The sequence below is a fragment of the Aythya marila genome (genome assembly GCF_965140915.1).
Source record: "Aythya marila genome assembly, chromosome: 2".
Lineage (NCBI taxonomy): Eukaryota > Metazoa > Chordata > Aves > Anseriformes > Anatidae > Aythya > Aythya marila.
In genome coordinates, this window is record NC_139043.1 from 114,912,632 (window position 1) to 114,931,760 (window position 19,129).

Below are 19,129 nucleotides of genomic sequence, written 5' to 3' on the forward strand. Positions count from 1 at the left end.
ACCTAGGCTGCAGTCATGCAGTGGGGGGAAAGGGTTTCTGTCTGCCCACATATATACTCTTCTAGCCATGAGTCACCAGCTCTCAACATCCCATCCCAATTATTTATTGCCTTCCTTTCTAAATCATCAGTATTTCTACAAGTGCCATTTGGATCTGGGTGGCTGATGGTCCTGAATGTGGGCATTTGAACATCACAGGAGAATTATTATTTAATAATTATTTACCTCTGCTCTGAATTTCCTTGGTTGCCAGATCACCTGTTTAGTGGGGAAAATACAGGTTTTAATTTTTCTTGGAAAAACTTCCTTTTCAGGCAAACAGATCAGGCTGTTGCTTTTGTCTTCTGGGGCCTTTGCCATCCATTGTTTAGTTCACCCCAAAGTTTCCTGTGACCCACATGTTCTCGTTTGCGTGGCTGTCGTTCAGTTATACATCCCCAGCATCTCCACACTCATCTGCAGCATATAAAGCTGCAGTTGTCTCTCGTGGCCGTCTCATTCCTGCAACATGATTGCACGGAGTTGTGCAATTTGTTCTCTCCCAGTTAATGTGTCAGTTTGTCCATGTGGGTCGGATCCGGTGACTATTGGTTCATTTTTAATAGGCCTGATTTGCTTTCATTTCTGCTCCTGGTGCTGCTGCTGATCAAGCAGGTTATAGCAAATCCCACGTTTTTTTTTTTTTTTTTTTTTTTTTTTTGTCTCTGATGCCTTCCCTCATGATACCACCTCACTCATCATTTTGAATTCTTCCCAACTGTTCCTCATATACTTTACTCTGCATTTAAGGCTACTCACCACCTCCCATCTATCTCAATTCCTTCTAAGTGTTTTATTAGCCCCTTGAGCTTGTCCTTACCCTCTCTTTTGCCTCCATGCTCAAATAACAATCATAAGATGTTTGAAATGGTCTCCATGTAAATGATTCAGTCCTTTAATCTTTGGCAAATATTTCCACAAAGGTTTCTGACATCACTTCCACTCAATATCTGGGATTTATCTGTTCTTTAAAATGCCATGTAACATTCTCTCTTAAATCTCATAAGACCCGAGGTTTTAATGTCTTCTCCTTCTTGCTTTGTCTGCTTTGGCTCCTATATAAATACCTTTTCTCTAGAAGGTTTAATAAGATTTTAGGTGTTAATACACTTTTCCCCCGTTACCTTCACTTTACAATCATTGTATTCATGCCTCTTCTAATAACTTAGGAACTGTCTGTGCCAAGGAATTCCTGAGACTCATGGACACGAAACCTTAAATTAAATGTAAGGAGGAAGAGATAAGAACAAATTATAATAGCACTGAGAGCAGGAGATTACAACAGGGTATTTGGTTAAAATGTGGTTTTCATAATGTATGTCTTACTGAAAATTGCAAATTTATTCTCTTATATCATGTTTATGAGGCAACTTTTGTTATGCAGAGTTATGAAGGTTGCTAGGTATTCAGTCGCTGTGGATCCAAATGACATGAGATGTTGGGAAAAAAAAAAAAAAGATGAGCAGGTTGTTACTGCTAAAGTGGTCCTCTGAAAAATGAATAAAAGCCTCGTCATTCTCCACTTGGGTAGCATAGCATTTCTCCCTGGTGTGGCTACCCCTTCAAATGTACTAGCTTCTAGGGAGAGTGCAAAATTATATAATTTAGACATATGAGGAAGTAAAATTAAATAGCCATGAGATGAGCATACCATTAAACAGATCTAATTTATAATGGGCTCTTATGCAAATTGCCTTTGAGCACTCAGCAAAAGAAAATGAAAAGAAATTAATAAGGACAATGTGGACTAAAAAGTCGCAGAGAAAAAAAAAAAAAGTAAAAGCTTCTTCCAACTCACTCTCTGCACACCCTGGAGTGTTAAATAAGCATTCATTCGCATTAGCCACTTAAATGTAATGACGAGATAGGAAAACCTGCATTCACTCATCCCTGCTGTCTTTGCTTCCATGGCTCCAACCATGTAAGCTTTCAACTAAATATATATATATATATATATATTTATAATTATTTGCCATGCAATTCATTATTTGAGGAAGGAGAGGTGGGTTTGCCACTTGGGTGTCAGAGCACAGTCAAGTCCCAGGCAGGTTGCTGCACGGGACTGCAGGTACCCCATCACCAATGCTGCACCTCTTCCTCTGCCAGGTTACTGAAAGGACTTTGCACCGTGAGTTTTCCTCCCTTTTTGCTGTTTTGTGAAAGGCACAGAGAACAAGAAAAGCTGGCAACTTGGAACAGTTGAAAAGGATTTATTGGAAAAAAAAATCAGGTCTGAGTTTGTAGTGTCTATAATAATAACATGAGTGATAATATGCTGAATATATTCAGCAATAAGAGTTCTGTATTTTCTTGGGGAAAAAAAAAAAACACATTCATTTCTACCTCTTGAAATGATTAAACATAAGGCAATATTCTGCATGCTTGCAGATAACAAAGCTTGCTGCCTTTCCATGTTCCTTGTATCCTTCTGAGAATACAAAATACAAAAGAGGAGAATTGTTGCTCTGTCCAGTGAAGTCACTCAATCTGCAGAACTGTGACATTTTAATAGTGGTGAGAAAGCTGTGCAGTACTTGGCTTGTTCAATTAATATTGTCCATCTTGTTCTTAATTACTGCTTCTTTCCCAAATACTCAACTGAGGCAGAATATACTAAAGGAGAGACTTTCTCTTCATGTCTATAATAATATATGTAAATATTTATATGCTCAGAGAGCAAGGATATAAACACTTATGCTGTGCAGCTTTGCTGCAGACTGAGTGTATTTTTATACTTGTCAAACAGGACTTGTTTCTGAAGAACTTGAGAAACCCTGTAAGCAATGTCATCTTCCCCTGCTTTTTGTTGTAGAAATGCTGTTCTGCAAGTGCTGGTCTGTGGGGACAAGAGTCCCTGTAGTATTTTATGGAAGTAAAACATTGATCTTCTCCACGTCCTGTTGTTTTCTCCCCACTAAAACCAGGTTTGTGTCCTTAAAGTAAACCCAAGTTCTCTGGTGGAAGCTGAGTTTTACAATGGTTATATTTTCAACCCTTAAAGCATTCGATTTCTGACAATGGATTATGATACTTAAAGCCAAAGACGTTAATTATTACCCATTGGAGGTCGCACTTTCAACCCATGGGACATTAATTTTCCATATATACAGAAAATTCCAGCCTGTTAGTTTTAATTAAACATTTCAGAAGTAAATTTCCTTATAAATAGACTACAGTTTTTTTTAGCCTTTACCCTTGATATTTGGCTAATTCTTCATATAAATATCAACTTATTTTGCAAGCATCCTTCAAAGCATTTTGCTGTTTAGCAATCCATTCAGCTGTTTTGTGCTTGTCATTTAAAAATATAGATATATAAATCTTTTGTCAGTCATCAGCTGAAGCTGTCGAGAAGGAGATGGGGAAAAGCATCTTCTAGGTTTTCTTGGGAAGCGAAATTTTAATGAACATGGTTTCACAGTCTTTTCTCATGCCAGCAGTCTGGTGTCACTTAAGCATTTATAATTTCAGCATGAGACCAAGCAGAAGGAGAAGCAGAGCTGTGGGTGACAGGGAGGATGGGTGCTCAGATATTACCGTCTAGCAAGTGTGCAGCTCAAGGCAAGGCAGAGTTTTCTGCTGTGCTTCTTCTGGTCTCCAGTCTTTTCTCATGGCTGCAAATGCAACTTAGACCCTGCCACCGAGCTATCACAGCCTATGAAGCTGGAATCTGTAGTTTTTGGTCCGAAAAAGGCTTTAATTTTATTTACAGATGTCTCCTGAAGCTGTTGTACCATTTGAAAATACCATTGTGTACCGCAAAGTGGTCCTGGGGAGGGGAGGAGTTGGTGCTTAGCAGTTCCTCAGCTCTTAGCAGCTTCCTCGTGGTTTGCTGCTGCTGGAAAGCAGCAGCACACGAAGGTGGCACTTTGCAAGCTCCTCCAAGCCGGACAGACTGGCTTTCGGGTCCCTGCTGTTTGTGCGCTGGTGTCAGCTTTGTGATTTTGTCAGAAGGCTCCAGCCTCCGATACTATCTTGTTCTTCTTCTAAACAATTAATAAAATGAAGACAGAAAGCCTAGAGGTTTAAAATATGTAATTATAACAGTAATTTAGATCTAGGGAAATGCTACAGAAACCAATTACAATTATACATTTCAGTAATGACTGACTTGGCCAAATATATATGGTTTGTGTGTGAGTTCTGTGACAGATTCCAAGACAACGTGCTTGAGTATGGGAGAAAATCAAATCTAAATGCCTCATTTTAGCATATTAGACATAAATGTTGCTCATCCACCTAGTGAACAGAAGTCTGTATTATATGGCCTGTCACAGCTTAAATTTTGAGCAGCGGGGCAGGCAGTAACAAGTAACCTTGGAAGAAAGCTTGAATTGTTCTAAGGGATAGCTTTGAGAAAAAATGTTTTGTGCTGGATCATTCTGGAAAATATGTTTAATTCCTTATATGTTAGAGATTTCACATGGTTTGAATTGATTCTGGCATTTCCTACAGAATTTTAAATGGCCAGCCAAGGTTAATGGGTTTTTATTTCTTTCCCAGTCTTCACCTCTCCTGGCTAGTGAGAGGAGACCCATCTGGGTTGGCTGTGCTGTTTTAAAGGAAGGATATGTGACTGTGGGTGCGAAGCATCCTCTGTTCACATCCTGCACTGGGTCAGGGTGATCCCAAACATCAGTACAGACTGTGTGATGAATGGATTGAGAGCAGGCTTGCGGTGAAGGACTTGGGGTACTGGTGAATGAAAAAATGAATATGAGCTGGCAATGTATACTTGCAACCCAGAAAGCCTGGGCCACATCAAAAGATGAATGTCCTGCAGGCCAAGGGAGGTGATTCCCAAGAGATTTCATTGCCATATGAGGGAGATCTTCTTTATGGTTCGTGTGACAGAGCCCTGTCACAGGCTGCCCAGAGAGGCTGTGGAGCCTCCTTCTCTGGAGATACTCAAAACCTGCCTGGATGCCATCGTGTGTAACATGCTCCACGTGACCCTGCTTGAGCAGGGGGGTTGGAATAGATGATCTGTGGAGGTCCCTTCCAACTCAGCCATTCTGTGATTCTCCCCTTTTGGTCTGCTCTCACAAAACCCTGCCTAAAGTCTTGAGTTTAGCTCTGGGGCCCCCAGCACAAGAAGGTCATGGACCTGTTGGAGTGAGTCCCGAGGAGGGCCACAAGGATGATCAGAGGAGAACATCTCCTATGAGGGAGTTGGGGTTGTTCAGCCTGGAGAAGAGAAGGCTCCGGGGAGACCTTACAGCAGCCTTACAATGCTTAAAGGGGGCCTGCAGGAAAGACGTTGAGAGACTTATTGCTAGGGGTAATGGTTTTAAACTAAAAGAGGGAGGATTTAGATTAAACATTAGGAAGAAGTTCTTCATTCTGAGGGTGATGAGGCACTGGCACAGGCTGTCCAGAGAAGCTGTGGGTGCCCCATCCCTGGAGGTGTTCAAGGCCAGGCTGGATGGGGCTTTGGGCAACCTGGTCTGGTGAGAGGTGTCCCTGCCCATGGCAGGGCGTTGGAACAAGGTGATCTTTAAGGTCCCTTCCAACCCCAACCATTTGATGATAACATGAAGCTCAGTTTCTCAGCAATTCCCCACAACCTCACTGCAAGCCCTGCCATCCTTCCAACTTTGGGAGCTGTTTCCATCTTTTTGCCTCTTGAACCCTTGCTGGAGATCTCCTTTCCTTGCTCAAGTGCAGGTGTATCTCATCCTGGGATGCCCTGTGCAGCCAGGAGGGTTGGTCGTGTCTGAGCTGTGCTGGTTTGGGGTTTGGTTTTCTGTGAGAGATCAAAGCAGCCTTAGGATGGTGGTGAGGAATGGTGTTTTCTTGCTTCTTTTAAAAGGAAAACAGTGTGTCATGGCTATTTGTTGGGCTTGTGGGATTCATTTTGTAAAAAGACAGACTTGTACCTTGCCTACACCAAAAGCAGAGTGTGATCAGGGAACAAGAGTCCATCCCCTAGCCGCATGCTGGTGTACGGTGGTGGTATTGCACGTTCCTTGGTGAACTGCATAGGTTTCTCTGTGCTAATTCCCAAAACAGATTGATTATGTTAGGACAAAAACTACGTACGAATTAGCTTTTTCATTAAAACAATGAAGGTGCAAAATCTGCGGAATATAGCAGAATCTAACAGCTTGTGACAAGGCTCAAAAGCCGTGCCCAAGAATGTCAGTAGGGTTTCATGCAAAGCGCCCACGTGACGTATCACAAGTTAGCTATTTTGAGACTGTTTTGTTTACAGTTCTTTGGAGGGGTGGAACTGGAAAGAGTCAAAAAGTGCTTCCACATGCACGTATAGGCACATAAACATGCACACAACATCAGACGTGCCAGTCACCCCTGGTGATTTCATTGGGAAATTGTGAGTAACTCCGGAGTGTTTTGCAAACACCTCAGTGCAAAAACACGGCGTGTATTTCGTGTTACTGTGGCAGGGGGGTTGTTCCCAGTTTTTAGTCCTTCGTACAGCTCCGACTAAATCAGGTTTTGCAAAGAACACCTTTAGAAAATGTGCGTTCAGCCAGCAGCTGATGTTGCAAGTGTTTTTAGCAAGCGGATGTTCTCTGGGCAACTGCGTAGTGGTGGGTGGTCTCTGTAAATGCTGAGGCATTTCTCCTGATTAATTTAAAGCATGCTAATTGATACCTGCCACAAATGGCTGGGTTTTGCTATGAAATCATTACCTCACGTTGAAATATTATAACTTTTGTTTCCCCGGCTACTGCTCCCTCAATTGCGGCAGTCCAAGCATTGGTTCCAGTAAATAGCATCCAGAAATGATTTGAGTTTAACAATAATTTCATAATAAAATAATTAAATAAAAAGTTTTTCCGAGTCTAATTTTCAAGCTAATTCACCACGTACTTCCTCCAGGAAGCGAAACGGAGCTGATCGAGGAGGTTGGTGCTGCAGGGTGGGATGGCGACTGCTCAAGGGGCCATTGAGAAAGGTGCCCCAAATACTCTAGCACTGTCATCTCATGAGACAGGGCTTGGGTAGCAAGTTCTCCCAGTCACTGCTGAACTGTGTGTGGTCTGACACTGACGTTCACCTCTTGTTTCCTCTCCAGAATCGGCAGGCTCTTTGATGGCACGGAGCCCATCGTCCTCGACAGCCTCAAGCAGCATTATTTCATCGACAGAGATGGGCAAATGTTCAGATATATCTTGAATTTTTTAAGAACATCAAAACTCCTCATTCCTGATGATTTCAAGGTGAGATTTCAAGGGACATGGATGTTTTGCATGTACCTTGGTGAAGTAAGAGTCTGACATATCGTCAAAACAGAGCCCCAGACAGGGGGTACTTCTGGAATACAGTGTTTGATTTCAGGTACTTGGCAAAAGTAAGCATGGGGTTGCTACAGTGGCATCTGTCAGGCTTTCCTAAAGTGGCATCAATATTACATTTTCCCCTCCTAGCTCTAGTGTGGTGGAGTAATCTTGCCACATTTGACCCAGGGAAATTAAACATTGCAGGATGATGGTGGAATCAAAGGATGTTACCATCTGCAACCAACCGATCATGAGCTTTGCTGGTTACTTGTCCTGTCATCCTCTTTTATCATTCCCTTCTGACTACAGCAACTCCAGCTTCCACTCACATGCTGAAATTTAGAGAACCATGTGGGAATCATGGTATTGACAAAATAAACAGCACGCGTGGTAATATTTGAGCATTAAGTCATAGAAGAGTATTTTCTTCCCCAGACTCCTGGATGCATAATGGCAATTTAGTTTTACATTTTTAGAGAAGTCAGGGATGAATAGTTCTATGTTTATCATTTAACCTTTATTAAAAAGTCTGCTTTTCTCTTTTTGATAACAAATTTGTAATAGTTCCCCATGTCAGACTTCAGCCTACAGAGGCAGACCTTCAGACTCTTGTGTGCTTGCAGGTATGTGGGTGTACCTGTGGTGTCAGTGAAGTGAGTGCTGGAGACCAAAGTTGCAATCAGAAGAGATCTTTATCATTACTTTATGAATGCATATCAGTGTGGCTGGCTGCACCATTAGTTCACCGTAGGAAATGAAGCAATTTAGACTGAACAGAAGAGGTGATGTGGAAGGGTTAGAGCAGTTCACACTGGAGTGCAGTCTTTTATCCCTCATACCTGAGACATTTTCAGGTGTTTGAGGCATAATAGGTGTGAGGTTTGGTTCAGGAGCAATCTTTGAATTGTCTGTTGTAGATACCTACATATTTCTCCCTGGGGGATGTGGTAGACCTACCCGAATAAAGTGGGAGTTCAGAAACGGCTGATAGCATCGTGTCCCTCTTTTGAAGCCTTAGAATGTCTTTGTGCTGTTCTGAGCGCCTGTCCTAAAAGTAATCAGAAGTACAGAGAAAGGAAAAGCCACTTTCCATGCAATATTAAGAAATTACATATGCAGGATGCTTTAACCACATAAATATACCATAGCTCAGCTGAAATTAGAGACGTTAACTCCTGGCAAGTTCACCCAACCACCATGATGTTCAAAGGGGTGTCCCTTCCAGTTGTGCTGTAAGTCATCTAACAGATCAGTGCTTAAAGTGAACTTCAGCCCTGTGTTTCTTTAGAAATATATAGATGATTTTTTTAATTAGACATTAAATATAAACAATATTCTAAATATGCTTCAGGTGTCCTATACCCATCAAGTATTCCATCTGTAGCCCAAATCAGGGCTGTGTTGATTGTTAACAATCATTTCTTGTGGTCATTTGATTCCTCTGCCCTCTATAGTTCTCATTTCTTTCTTTTTCTCTGTATATTTTCCAAATGTTCCTATGGTCTTAAACGTAGAAAAACAGGATTTCGATCTTTATTTATTTATTTATTTATTTAAAATACAGCAATAGACAAACTCGGGATCATCAATTCTAAATTACATCTGTACTGGCTATGCGTAGAAATGCATTCTCTCTGCTCTGGTGCTTGAGATGATGTAGTAAACAATACTGTTGGCAAAATTGAGAGGTATTAAAAAATACTTAATTTTTAAAATGCAGTAATATGTGCAATTCATTATGCAAATATCTGAAGCATTTTGCACTGAGAACCATTGCAGTCTCTCTCATTTACATTCTTATACCTGTTACAATGCCTGCTAGTATTGCTGTAAGAAGCGATGGATCCTAATGATGAATTTTCTGAATCCTGATTGAATTCTGTTCCATCTGTTCAATGAGGTCATTATTTTATGACATCACTGTGGGGATAAAGATGTGGGGAAAAGTGGAATGTGGCTGCCTGGATTATTCCATAGCATGAGGCACCTGATCAAGCGTAACCTCCCCCTCCCCTCACAAATTCTGCTATACTCAGTCTGCTTCAATTTGCTGATGTTGTTTTTTTTTAATTTATATATGTATTTTTTTGCTTGCACTATTATTTTATTACACCTTCCTACGCAGTAGCTATGAGCTACTTATGAGCTATGAGCTCTAAAAGGTTCCAGATATAGAACAGTGTTAGCCTGAATAACCATATACATTAAGTGGTACATTATCAATGTCTCTTTCTTAATTATGCACAGTAATATGCATGTCTTTCAGGACTACAGTTTGCTATACGAAGAAGCAAAGTACTTCCAGCTTCAGCCCATGCTAGGAGAGATGGAAAGGTGGAAACAGGACCGGGAGAGTGGCCGCTTCTCGAAGTCCTGCGAGTGCCTGGTGGTGCGAGTTGCCCCAGATCTCGGAGAGAGGATTACACTGAGTGGCGATAAGTCGTTGATAGAAGAAGTGTTTCCAGAAATCGGTGATGTGATGTGTAATTCTGTCAATGCCGGCTGGAATCATGACTCAACGCATGTCATCAGATTTCCACTGAACGGATACTGTCACCTCAACTCAGTTCAGGTAGGAGGTCACATACACATTTATTGAAGGGGAGCTTGCTGGCCAGGTACCTGTGGGTTGACGCACTTCTCTCTCACTGGAAGGTTTCAATGAACAAAATCAGCTGGAGTCTCTGAGCTAGTTATTTACTTCCGTGGGTCAGGGCTGCTTTCTCAACTTAATTCTCACACATCATCACCAAATCTCTTTGCAAAACAAACTACGCTAGTGTTAAAAAACAGCTCTAAGAGGTATGTTTGCCTCAATTTATAAAGACACTGTATATCTGGATAAACATTTTTTTGACACTTGAACATAAGGCGACTATTCAACCCTGCTTCCAGTCCCATGCCCTGCTTGTCATAAATTGTTTTTCTGGATTGATGTGAGGGCCCAGGGACATCTCAAGCTGGGGAAGGAGGGTGCCACATCTCCACAGAGCAACTGTGAGAGCATCAGGCTATGTCCCTTCACCTTGGAATGTAGCAATTGCCATGCACCGAGAAAGGTGGTGGAGGTACTCTGATTTCCTAGAGTCCTTAGGAGCTCGGAAACTGAATAGAGAGAAGAACAAAAACAGTAAAGTCCTGCTCTCTTATTCTGGATAACACAGGATAAGTGAGAGGAAAAGGGAGTTAAAGTGAGAAAGGTGACTGGACATTAGTGTTGGCCAGCCTCTGAAATGAGGGTCATGCATCTGCAAAAGGAGAGCACAGCCAGCCTCCTTCTCCTCCTGTTCCTCCTCCTTCTCCTGAAGTAGGACCCAGTATTTCTGGAGAAGGGAGCACAGGAGAAAGGAGCTTCTCAGCTCTCTCTGTTAACACCTGAATGGGGGGCATCCTGGTGGGCCTTTGACCCTTGTGTAAGACTGTCAGGCAAACTGAAATATGAAGGATTCCTATAGGGCAGTAGGGGGGAAGTTATCACACATTTGGTAGAAAGTATAGTATATTTTTCCAGTGGTACGCAGGTCATTTGCATTTGATTATGATATCCTTAAATGTTTCTTGAACAAATGTACCATATGCTTTTTACCTTGGACAAAAACAACTGGCTCGTTCTTTCTCCTTCATTCAGTGGCAACAACAGTGACACATCTGTGTATTGCAAAAATTGACCTATCTAATTCTGTGGTCTTAAGGAAGGGCCTCCTTTTCCCCATTCAGAGGATGTGGCAATAACTAAAATCAGTAGTATTTGTTTAAAAAAAAAACAGTTGTGAAATGGGTAAAATAATCTGTGAGACAAACGCAGGTAATTTCTGGAAGAATTGCATTAAGCTTACAAGCTGTAGTGTCATCTGTTTTATCCTTTGTTAGTTGAAACAAAAATCCACACCCACCTTCATCTAAGTTCGTACATCATGCACAGGCAGCAATTTGGAGTGAGAGCACTTTTTAACATCTGGAATCATCATTAGCACTATTGATGCTGCTTGGTTTAGGTACACCTCCTAAATGCTCCAGACTTAGGAGCAAATTCGTACATGGAGACTTGCCAATTGAGCTTGGCATCTTTCTGCTGCCAGGTCCTGCTCTCCAGGTAGCAAAGCTCTGCTCCCATCCCCTGATGAAGAGGGTTGAGCAATGTGGTATGTGCTGAGGGCTCTCTAGATGCTGCATATAATGCTTGTGCTTCAACACAGGAGAAAGAACAGTCCTATCTGACCTGTCAAGACATGGTTAATGCATGCTATGCTTGGACAGTTGTCTCTTAAATAATTGGCCTTTATTGTCATGCTGAAACATCAAAGTTGTTTTGTCAGAGTGACTAATTCAAATTTAGAACACCGCTGCATGCAAGCTTATAATGGAAAAGGGATATTGCATGCAAAGAGGGATATTTAGCCACATGTCCGTGGAATCACACAATGGCTTGGGCTGGTCGGAAGGGACCGTAAAGATCACCTCGTCCCAAGCTCCCTGCCATGGGCAGGACACCTCCCACCAGACCAGGCTGCCCAAAGCCCCATCCAGCCTGGCCTTGAACACCTCCAGGGATGGGGCATCCACAGCTTCTCTGGGCAGCCTGTGCCACTGCCTCACCGCCCTCTGAGTGAAGGATTTCCTCCTATGTCTAATCTAAATCTCCCCTCTTTTAGTTTAAAACAGTTTCCCCTTGTCCTGTCATTATCTGACTGATCAAAAAGTTGTTCTCCATCTTTTTTATAAGCCCCCTGTAAGTACTGAAAAGCTACAATAAGGTCTCCCCCGAGCCTTTTCTTCTCGTGGCTGAACATCTCTCAGCCTTTCTTCACAGGAGAGGTGCTCCAGCCCTCTGATCAACTTCGTTGCCCTCCTCTGGACCCGATCTAACAGATCCACCTCCTTCTTGTGCTGGGGGCCCCGGACCTGGACACAGTACTTACTCCAAGGGGGACAAATGTCGTATGATAGTTGTCAAAACAATTTTATCCATCAGCAGCTTAGCTTTTTTCCTGATATTTACATTTTTGTCACACAAATAAGGATTGCCAAGCCTAGTGATGTGCAAAACTCAAGTCAGAGTGGCAAAATACACACAGGGTTCAAGAGAGATGCTGATCCCACGCTGATGATGCCAAATCTTCCATTCTGGAGGAAGTAAGCATCTGTTCCAAGAACAGTATGAGGCAAGACAAGGACTAGTGGTAGGCCTGGAAAGTGGAGTGCAGGCTCAGTGATTCGCCCAGGGCTTCACTAGTTTCCTGACCCATCACATTTTCTCTCAGCACTGAAATTCTCTCCTCTATTTTTCAGTGGCTTGCATTGAGACGTATTTGGGCTTATATTATTAAAAGAGAAAGCTCAGGTTAAATAAAACTTGCACTGAAGTTTTGATGTTTGTTCTTCACTGGGGGTTTCTGAGACTCTTTTCCCACCTCCTGCTTTTTGAGATTTGTCTGCTGTGTTAATTAGCTGGATTTTGGAAAGACATTTGCTAACCTAAAGCATGTAATGTAATGAATTAATGAATGTAAAAATGTGACGTGTCTTGTAGTTTTATGGGCATTATGAATCCCAGCTCGCTTCTGCCCCTGTCCCAGCTCTCTGCTTGCCCTTACTGTCCTAGCACGTGTCCTAGCTAGGTCCCAGGTTTTGCCACTGGTACGAGTATAGCTTTAGATCTTTGCAGTTACGGTACCTTTTAAATCTCTAGAAAATCTGATGGTAACTTTTCTGAAATTGCGACCACAGTATCTGCATTATCACAATTGAACTGAAGTGTTTGCTCAGCATGCTTCTGTGTCTGATGTGCAATCCTGTATTTGCCCTATTGTATTGTAAATTGTGTGAAGCAGAGAATGCATTTTTTGAGGCATGAATCTGTGGATAGAAGAATACTGTATTTGCTGACAGTACTAAAGAATACCTATTTTTCTCTATTTTTCTTATTGCTCTGTGCCCAAAAGTCAGCAGAAATCAGACAATACAATGGAGCTTAGGGAACCACTTAGTGGATCTGTGTAACCACATTTGTTTTCTAGCTGGATCCATTTGAACACAGCAACTATCATCCTTGGACAACGGGTAGTCTGTTTATTTACTTACACATTGGTGTTTTGTTTCCTCTTTTTGCAGGTACTTGAGAGGTTACAGCAAAGAGGTTTTGAGATTGTTGGCTCGTGTGGAGGTGGGGTGGACTCTTCCCAATTCAGTGAATACGTACTGAGACGAGAACTCAGAAGGACATCTCGTGCACCCTCCGTCATTCGAATAAAGCAAGAGCCTCTGGACTAAAATGGACATGTTTCTTTATGCAAAAAAAAAAAAAAAAAAAAAAAAAGATAGAAAGGAAAAAAAAAAAAGAAAAAAAAAGGGGGACGTTTCATGTGCAGTTTGGACTCCAAACACGTCCTGGAACTAAAATTGAATAAAAGACACATTTATATCAAATATAGAGACCACACCTGAATTCATATGGGAACACTTGGAATAGTAGTAATAATAATAACCTCAAGGTGTAAATGAAAACACACACACACACATATATATGTATGTATGTATAGGTATGTATGTACATGCATATATGTATGTATATGTCAAAGAGTAGGAAATGCAACAACAAAGAAGTAGATGAGGTTGGTGCTGTGATGGCCATTAAGTGTCCTAGGCCTGACTCGGGCCCACTTAACGGTGTACAAGCCATTACCATTGGGGAATACATAGACTGCTCATACAAAATGCATTTTCCATTGCCAAACACCATCCAATTTTTAATGTGTACACACCTTGATTCAACTTTATTTGCATATGGAGGTTTATGTCTGTCTTTTTTAGAGGTGGATGGGCAGGCGTTCAGGAGACAACCATCCATTGCGTTGGAAAGCTAGTCGACTGAAATTTTAAATGTAGTTTGTACAGAAGTCGCACACGTTTTGTCTGCCCTCACAGATGTGAAAGGTTAACTTTTCTTTTGAATGAGTTTTTCGTTGTTTTTTTTTGTTGTTGTTTCGTTTTGTGTTTTTTCAAAGGGGGCCAGAATAATTAATATTTGGTAGAGATGCTCTGGTTTGAATCTGCTGCTTTCCTACAATTTTTCAAATTTTATAATGTATTAAATACAATAAACTCTGTTTAAAGTAACGAGGGTCTGATTTCAGCCAACAAGAGCAGAGAAGTGGGATTTAGCTCACTGCAGTCCGGCGCGGTGGAGTGAGCTAAAGGCAGCAGGTGCTGTTGTGGGGTTGCTTTGTGGGGTCAGTCCAGTGCGCTGGTCTTCCTTCAGCACTGTCCCTTGTAAGCTTTGTCCCAGTTTGAAGAGCAGCTGCTGGCCAAGCTCAGAAAATACCAGTCCAGCCCAGGGAAGCCTGTCAAAAAGGGGTGCCTAGTTTTGTAAGCATCCACGTTGCGTCATTCCCTCTTAACTAGGACCTGGCAGCTCCAATTCTCAAAGACCTTGCCCTGCTGAGTGTTAGCCAGGCTGTTTGTTTTAATGCCCTTCATTTCCCTTGTTTAGAGCTAGCGTTCTTCTGCCTAGAGAGAGTGAGGCCACCAGCCCCTTGTGTCAGGCCGTCCCTGTGACAGCAGGCGGTAAGTTCTGCGTGGTTGTCCTGCCAGCTGCTCCTTTGCAGAGCCTTGCTGGGGCCAACCCGGCTTGGCGAGGCTTTGCAAACATGCCACGTAACGAGGCTGCTGCACGGCCTCTTCGCAGGGTGATGCTTTCGCCACGTAAGATGCACCAGCAACCACCTTCTTTCCTCCAAAGTATCTTTTTATGCAATATTCCAAAATATGACTGTGTACTCATCCTGGTATGGAAGTTTCTATCAAGGCAATGGTGCCGGCGTTCCATTCATTTTGGTGACACTTTGCTATTTATTTAAGAAAAGAAAAAAAGAAATTGTTAAAGTAAATACATGTAACAAGGTTTTTAATATAGTCTGATAACTCAAAGCTACAATTTTGCTGTTTTTTATTAAAATTTGTCAGAGGGCATATTTAAATAACTCTGTCGGCACATAATCAGTGGGTTTTGAAATTATTGAAACACGGAAATGGGAGGGGGAGGGGGACTCCAGAAATTAAGGTTCATTAGCAGATTATTAGATCTTCAATGTGACGCTGATCGGTCTATTCCCAGTACTGAAACAGCTGCCTCAAACAAGCACAAGTGCTTGCTTTCAATCAGCAGCAAGTAGTCCTCTTAACAAATAAATGCTTACTCTTCCTGCCTAAAATTTGGTTGTTAGTCTGCGTAGAAGTCGGTTAGAAAACAAACAACAAAAAAAAAAAGGGAAATAAATATTTTTAACAGATTTTCAGGCTTCTGGAAGTGGTACGGTGTTAGCAATGTCAACAAAGAAGCCGGTCCCGTGGGCTGACAATGCGCCGACTGACGTTGGTGTGAGGTGACGTGGTGTTTTGGAGATGGTTTGCTGCAGAAACCCTTCCTGCACTCCGAGGTGCAGCCCCACATGCACCCAAGGACACATTTCCGGGCTGCTGAGCCCAGAGGTACTCCCAGATCCAGACCTGCCCTGTGCCTGTGTGTGGGCATGGGCTCCGGTTAGGCCAGAGGCAAAGCCTGGGAGCACTGTCAGGCCCGAAATTGGCCCCACAGTGCCTTTGCACAGCTTTGGTGTGGATCCACTTGATCTTCACCCCACTTTTTGCTCCTTCTGCTTCTTGTCGTGCCGTCAGGCTGTGCTCAGCCAGCAGTTTTGCTTGCTCAGTCCATACGTGTTTGAGTTGACAGCAACCAAGGCACACCCCTGTGCTCCTTCCACACCTCTGGCTGGCTGGATGGCCTCCCACTGAGGCAGTGTTCATTGTTAAAGGAGTCACAAATCACCCCGAGACCCTGGATGTGAATGTCTCTGTGATTACAGTGCTGTCACAGAGTCGGAGGTCATGAGTAAACACAGCCATGCCTGATGGCAAACAATATGCAGGAGTAAGCTGGACGTGGATTTTTGAGAACAAGTGAGGTAGTCCTGTTTGCAAATGAGACTTGTAAGCATGTGTTTCTAAAATGTTCTTTAGAAAAAAATGTTAAAAATAACATTTCTTAAAATGTTCTTTAGAAAAAGTGAGACAAATGAGAAATATTTCAAGGGGGTGGAGGGTAGGGAAAGACCAGACTCTACAGCCAGCTATTTTCTGGAGGTTAGTAGTGTTGACGTGTACCATAGCTTAAATTTACCTAATGTTTTTAATTAAAAATGTTGCTATCAGTGGTGCTGTGTTCAATAAGAGGAAGAGTTACAGTGAACAGTAGCTGCCAACATTGTACTTCAGCAACTTGGTCAAGCAGTTGTCAGGAGAAGCGCTGTGGACATGCAGAGATGGCAGATGTCTCTTGCCACCCTTTCTCATGGTGAGACACAGGCAGAGGAGCTGGCTCTTCATCGTTTCTTTCTGCAACGTGACAACTGGATTCCTGCAGCAGCCATCGACCTGAGGTTTAATTCTTTCCCTATTGCCTACTTAATGTATTAAATAAGTGCATAAAATAAATATGGATCCTGGCATGCTTGGATGAACCTTTAAGCCATGAGTATCCCACTGAAGACTGAGCTGGTTTCACCAGCTGGGATGCATGTAGTCCCACAGAGTCATGACTTTCTCTTTTCCGCAGTACTGCCTGTAAACAAGCACTGCTAATTTATTTTATCTCCAAGATCTTACTGGCCAGGCAGTCTAGCCCAGCTGATGTTTTACCTTTCCATTGCCTTATGTCCAGAACAAATTTCAGTGTCTGATTGCCACGGACACGTAGAGGTGAGGCACTATTTCTAGAGGTCTGGTTGAATCCTTAACAAAATTCAATGGGGACATCCTACCACCCGCTGAAAACATTAAATTTGAGCCTTAGTTACTTTTCTTTACACGAAATAGGCCCTGATTTCAACTGGAAGAGAAACATTTTGTTCATGAGCGTAATTTTTTTACAACAACCTTTAAAAATGGATTGATAATTACAGATAATTGATGACTGAAATAAGTCATCAAGTGCATTTTTCTTTGATGTTCACTTTTTTGGGGACTTGGGGGAAGAAGACTTGATTTGGGGGGCGAGGATGAGGAAAGTATTTTTATTGACAATGAGGCAGTTTTTTCAGAGAAATAAAAACATTTATTTCCATCTGTCATTTCTTGACTGCAGAGTTCTATATTATGAATTATTTCTAGGGACAACTGGTATTTGTATGTAGTCATTCTTGCAGCCTGAGGTTTATTTACAGTGGAAATGAAACCAAGACACCCTTAGGGCCTGTAGATCAGTTGCTTTTTCTCAGACTTTAGTTTGAGTGGTTTATTATTTCTTGAGGGTCTGGAGGGATCGCCACCACCAAAAATCAATACATTGCATCAGGTCCCTGTGTTGGCTTTGGCTGCCACCTCACTGATATGGTTACTGAAGACCCCAAAACTGACTTGGCATTTGGGGGACTCTATTTGAGATCAAAATTGTTAAAGTCTCATTGCTTAAAACCATATATCTTCCAAATAAAAGATGCACATGCATAGCACAAAAATTCATCCCTTTGTAAGCTGAGACAGTGCTGGTAACTGGGATGCTTATGTCCATGCTGGAGGAAAATGCTGATGCCAACCCCCAAAAGCATCCTCCATTTGTATAAGAGCGAGCTCCAGAAATGGGGGTGTCTTCTGACAGATGGAGAAAGTCCATTTTCCTTGAATCTGTGTTTTTCTTCACATTTGTCATCTAGCAGCTTAATATGCTACTGAGTTCTGTGCCCCTAAAATAGAGTACATTATTTTTCAACTGATATTAGATTCTGTGGGCTGGATCCCATTTTCTGCCTTCTATATTCATTGTGAATTTGCCCCACACCCAAGTTGTGAATGGAATTATAGATCAGTGTAATTTGGGGGTTATGAGAAGAGGCACCACATGGTGGTCAGCTGTACGGTTGCATCAAACGCACTTGTGCATTGTCCCTGTGGTGTGCCATTTTTAAAATCAACACTGTTTCCTACTGAAGGTTGTAGGAAGCCTCGTTCAATCAGACTCCTCTCTCCAAGCCTGGCTGAGCTGCAGATCCACAGGGTCTTCTCTCCAGACAGCCCATTGCTGGTGGCACACAAGCCTATAGGGCAGGGTGGCAACATGCTAAGTGTGTACCTTGCTCTGGGCACTGACAAAGCAAAAACTGCATTTGCTGAAGTCCCTTGAACTCCCCTACTGCTCTCATTCTGGCTCCGCTCAAATCAGGGGGCTTAGCAAGGATACAAGGGGATGTTTGATGCTTTCTTGATTAGTCCCAAAGAAATCACAGTCAATGGAAAAGCAAAAGGCAAAACAACCCAAGTATGGATGCTGGTTCTGAAGATCTGTAACAGAAATTTCACTAATTCCTACTGCCTCTGAATGAATAAATGCTTAAGATCTTGAGGGCTCACGTTAAAAACATGTATTGCCAGATAATAAATAACAAAACTAGCCATGCATTTCTTTCCCTCATTTTCTGCAGTTCAGGAGGCTTGGTTTTCTTCTGCTTGAGGCTAAGCCTAGGCAGCTCAAGAGTAGTAATTTTGGCCCAGCGCCGTACTTGGTTTCTTCAAAGCATCGTGCAAACCTTCAGTTAAGCGTCTCTCCACCTGTAAGGAGAAAAGGTAGCAATAAGCTCGTCTTACAGCTGGGGGAGGGACTCGTGAGGGCTGACTTCCAAGCAGTGGGTGGCAAGCTGCACTTTGGGATTCACCTTCAGCTGCCTTCTGCAATGCCCGTACAGGATGGAAGAAAGCTGGAGTTGGTGAGGTGCTACGGCACACGGTTTTAAAGCTGAGCACATACAAGGCACCCTTGAGATACCTGAACAATCTCAAAAAGTAACACTGTTAGG

The 19,129-nt window shown here is 42.4% G+C and overlaps 1 protein-coding gene across 6 annotated transcripts in view; it reads left to right on the top strand.

Annotated features, from left to right (window-relative positions):
- Window positions 1-16,738, top strand: part of KCTD1 (potassium channel tetramerization domain containing 1) — a 100,235-nt gene extending 83,497 nt beyond the window's left edge. For all 6 annotated transcript variants that reach the window (XM_082754264.1, XM_082754263.1, XM_082754260.1 and 3 more), the window contains exons 3-5: window positions 7,082-7,226; window positions 9,553-9,858; window positions 13,398-16,738. In XM_082754264.1, coding sequence (XP_082610390.1) covers window positions 7,082-7,226; window positions 9,553-9,858; window positions 13,398-13,556 — 610 coding nt within the window. In that variant the 3' untranslated portion in view covers window positions 13,557-16,738. The remainder of the gene's footprint in view (window positions 1-7,081; window positions 7,227-9,552; window positions 9,859-13,397) is intronic.
- The last annotated feature ends 2,391 nt before the right edge of the window (window positions 16,739-19,129 follow it).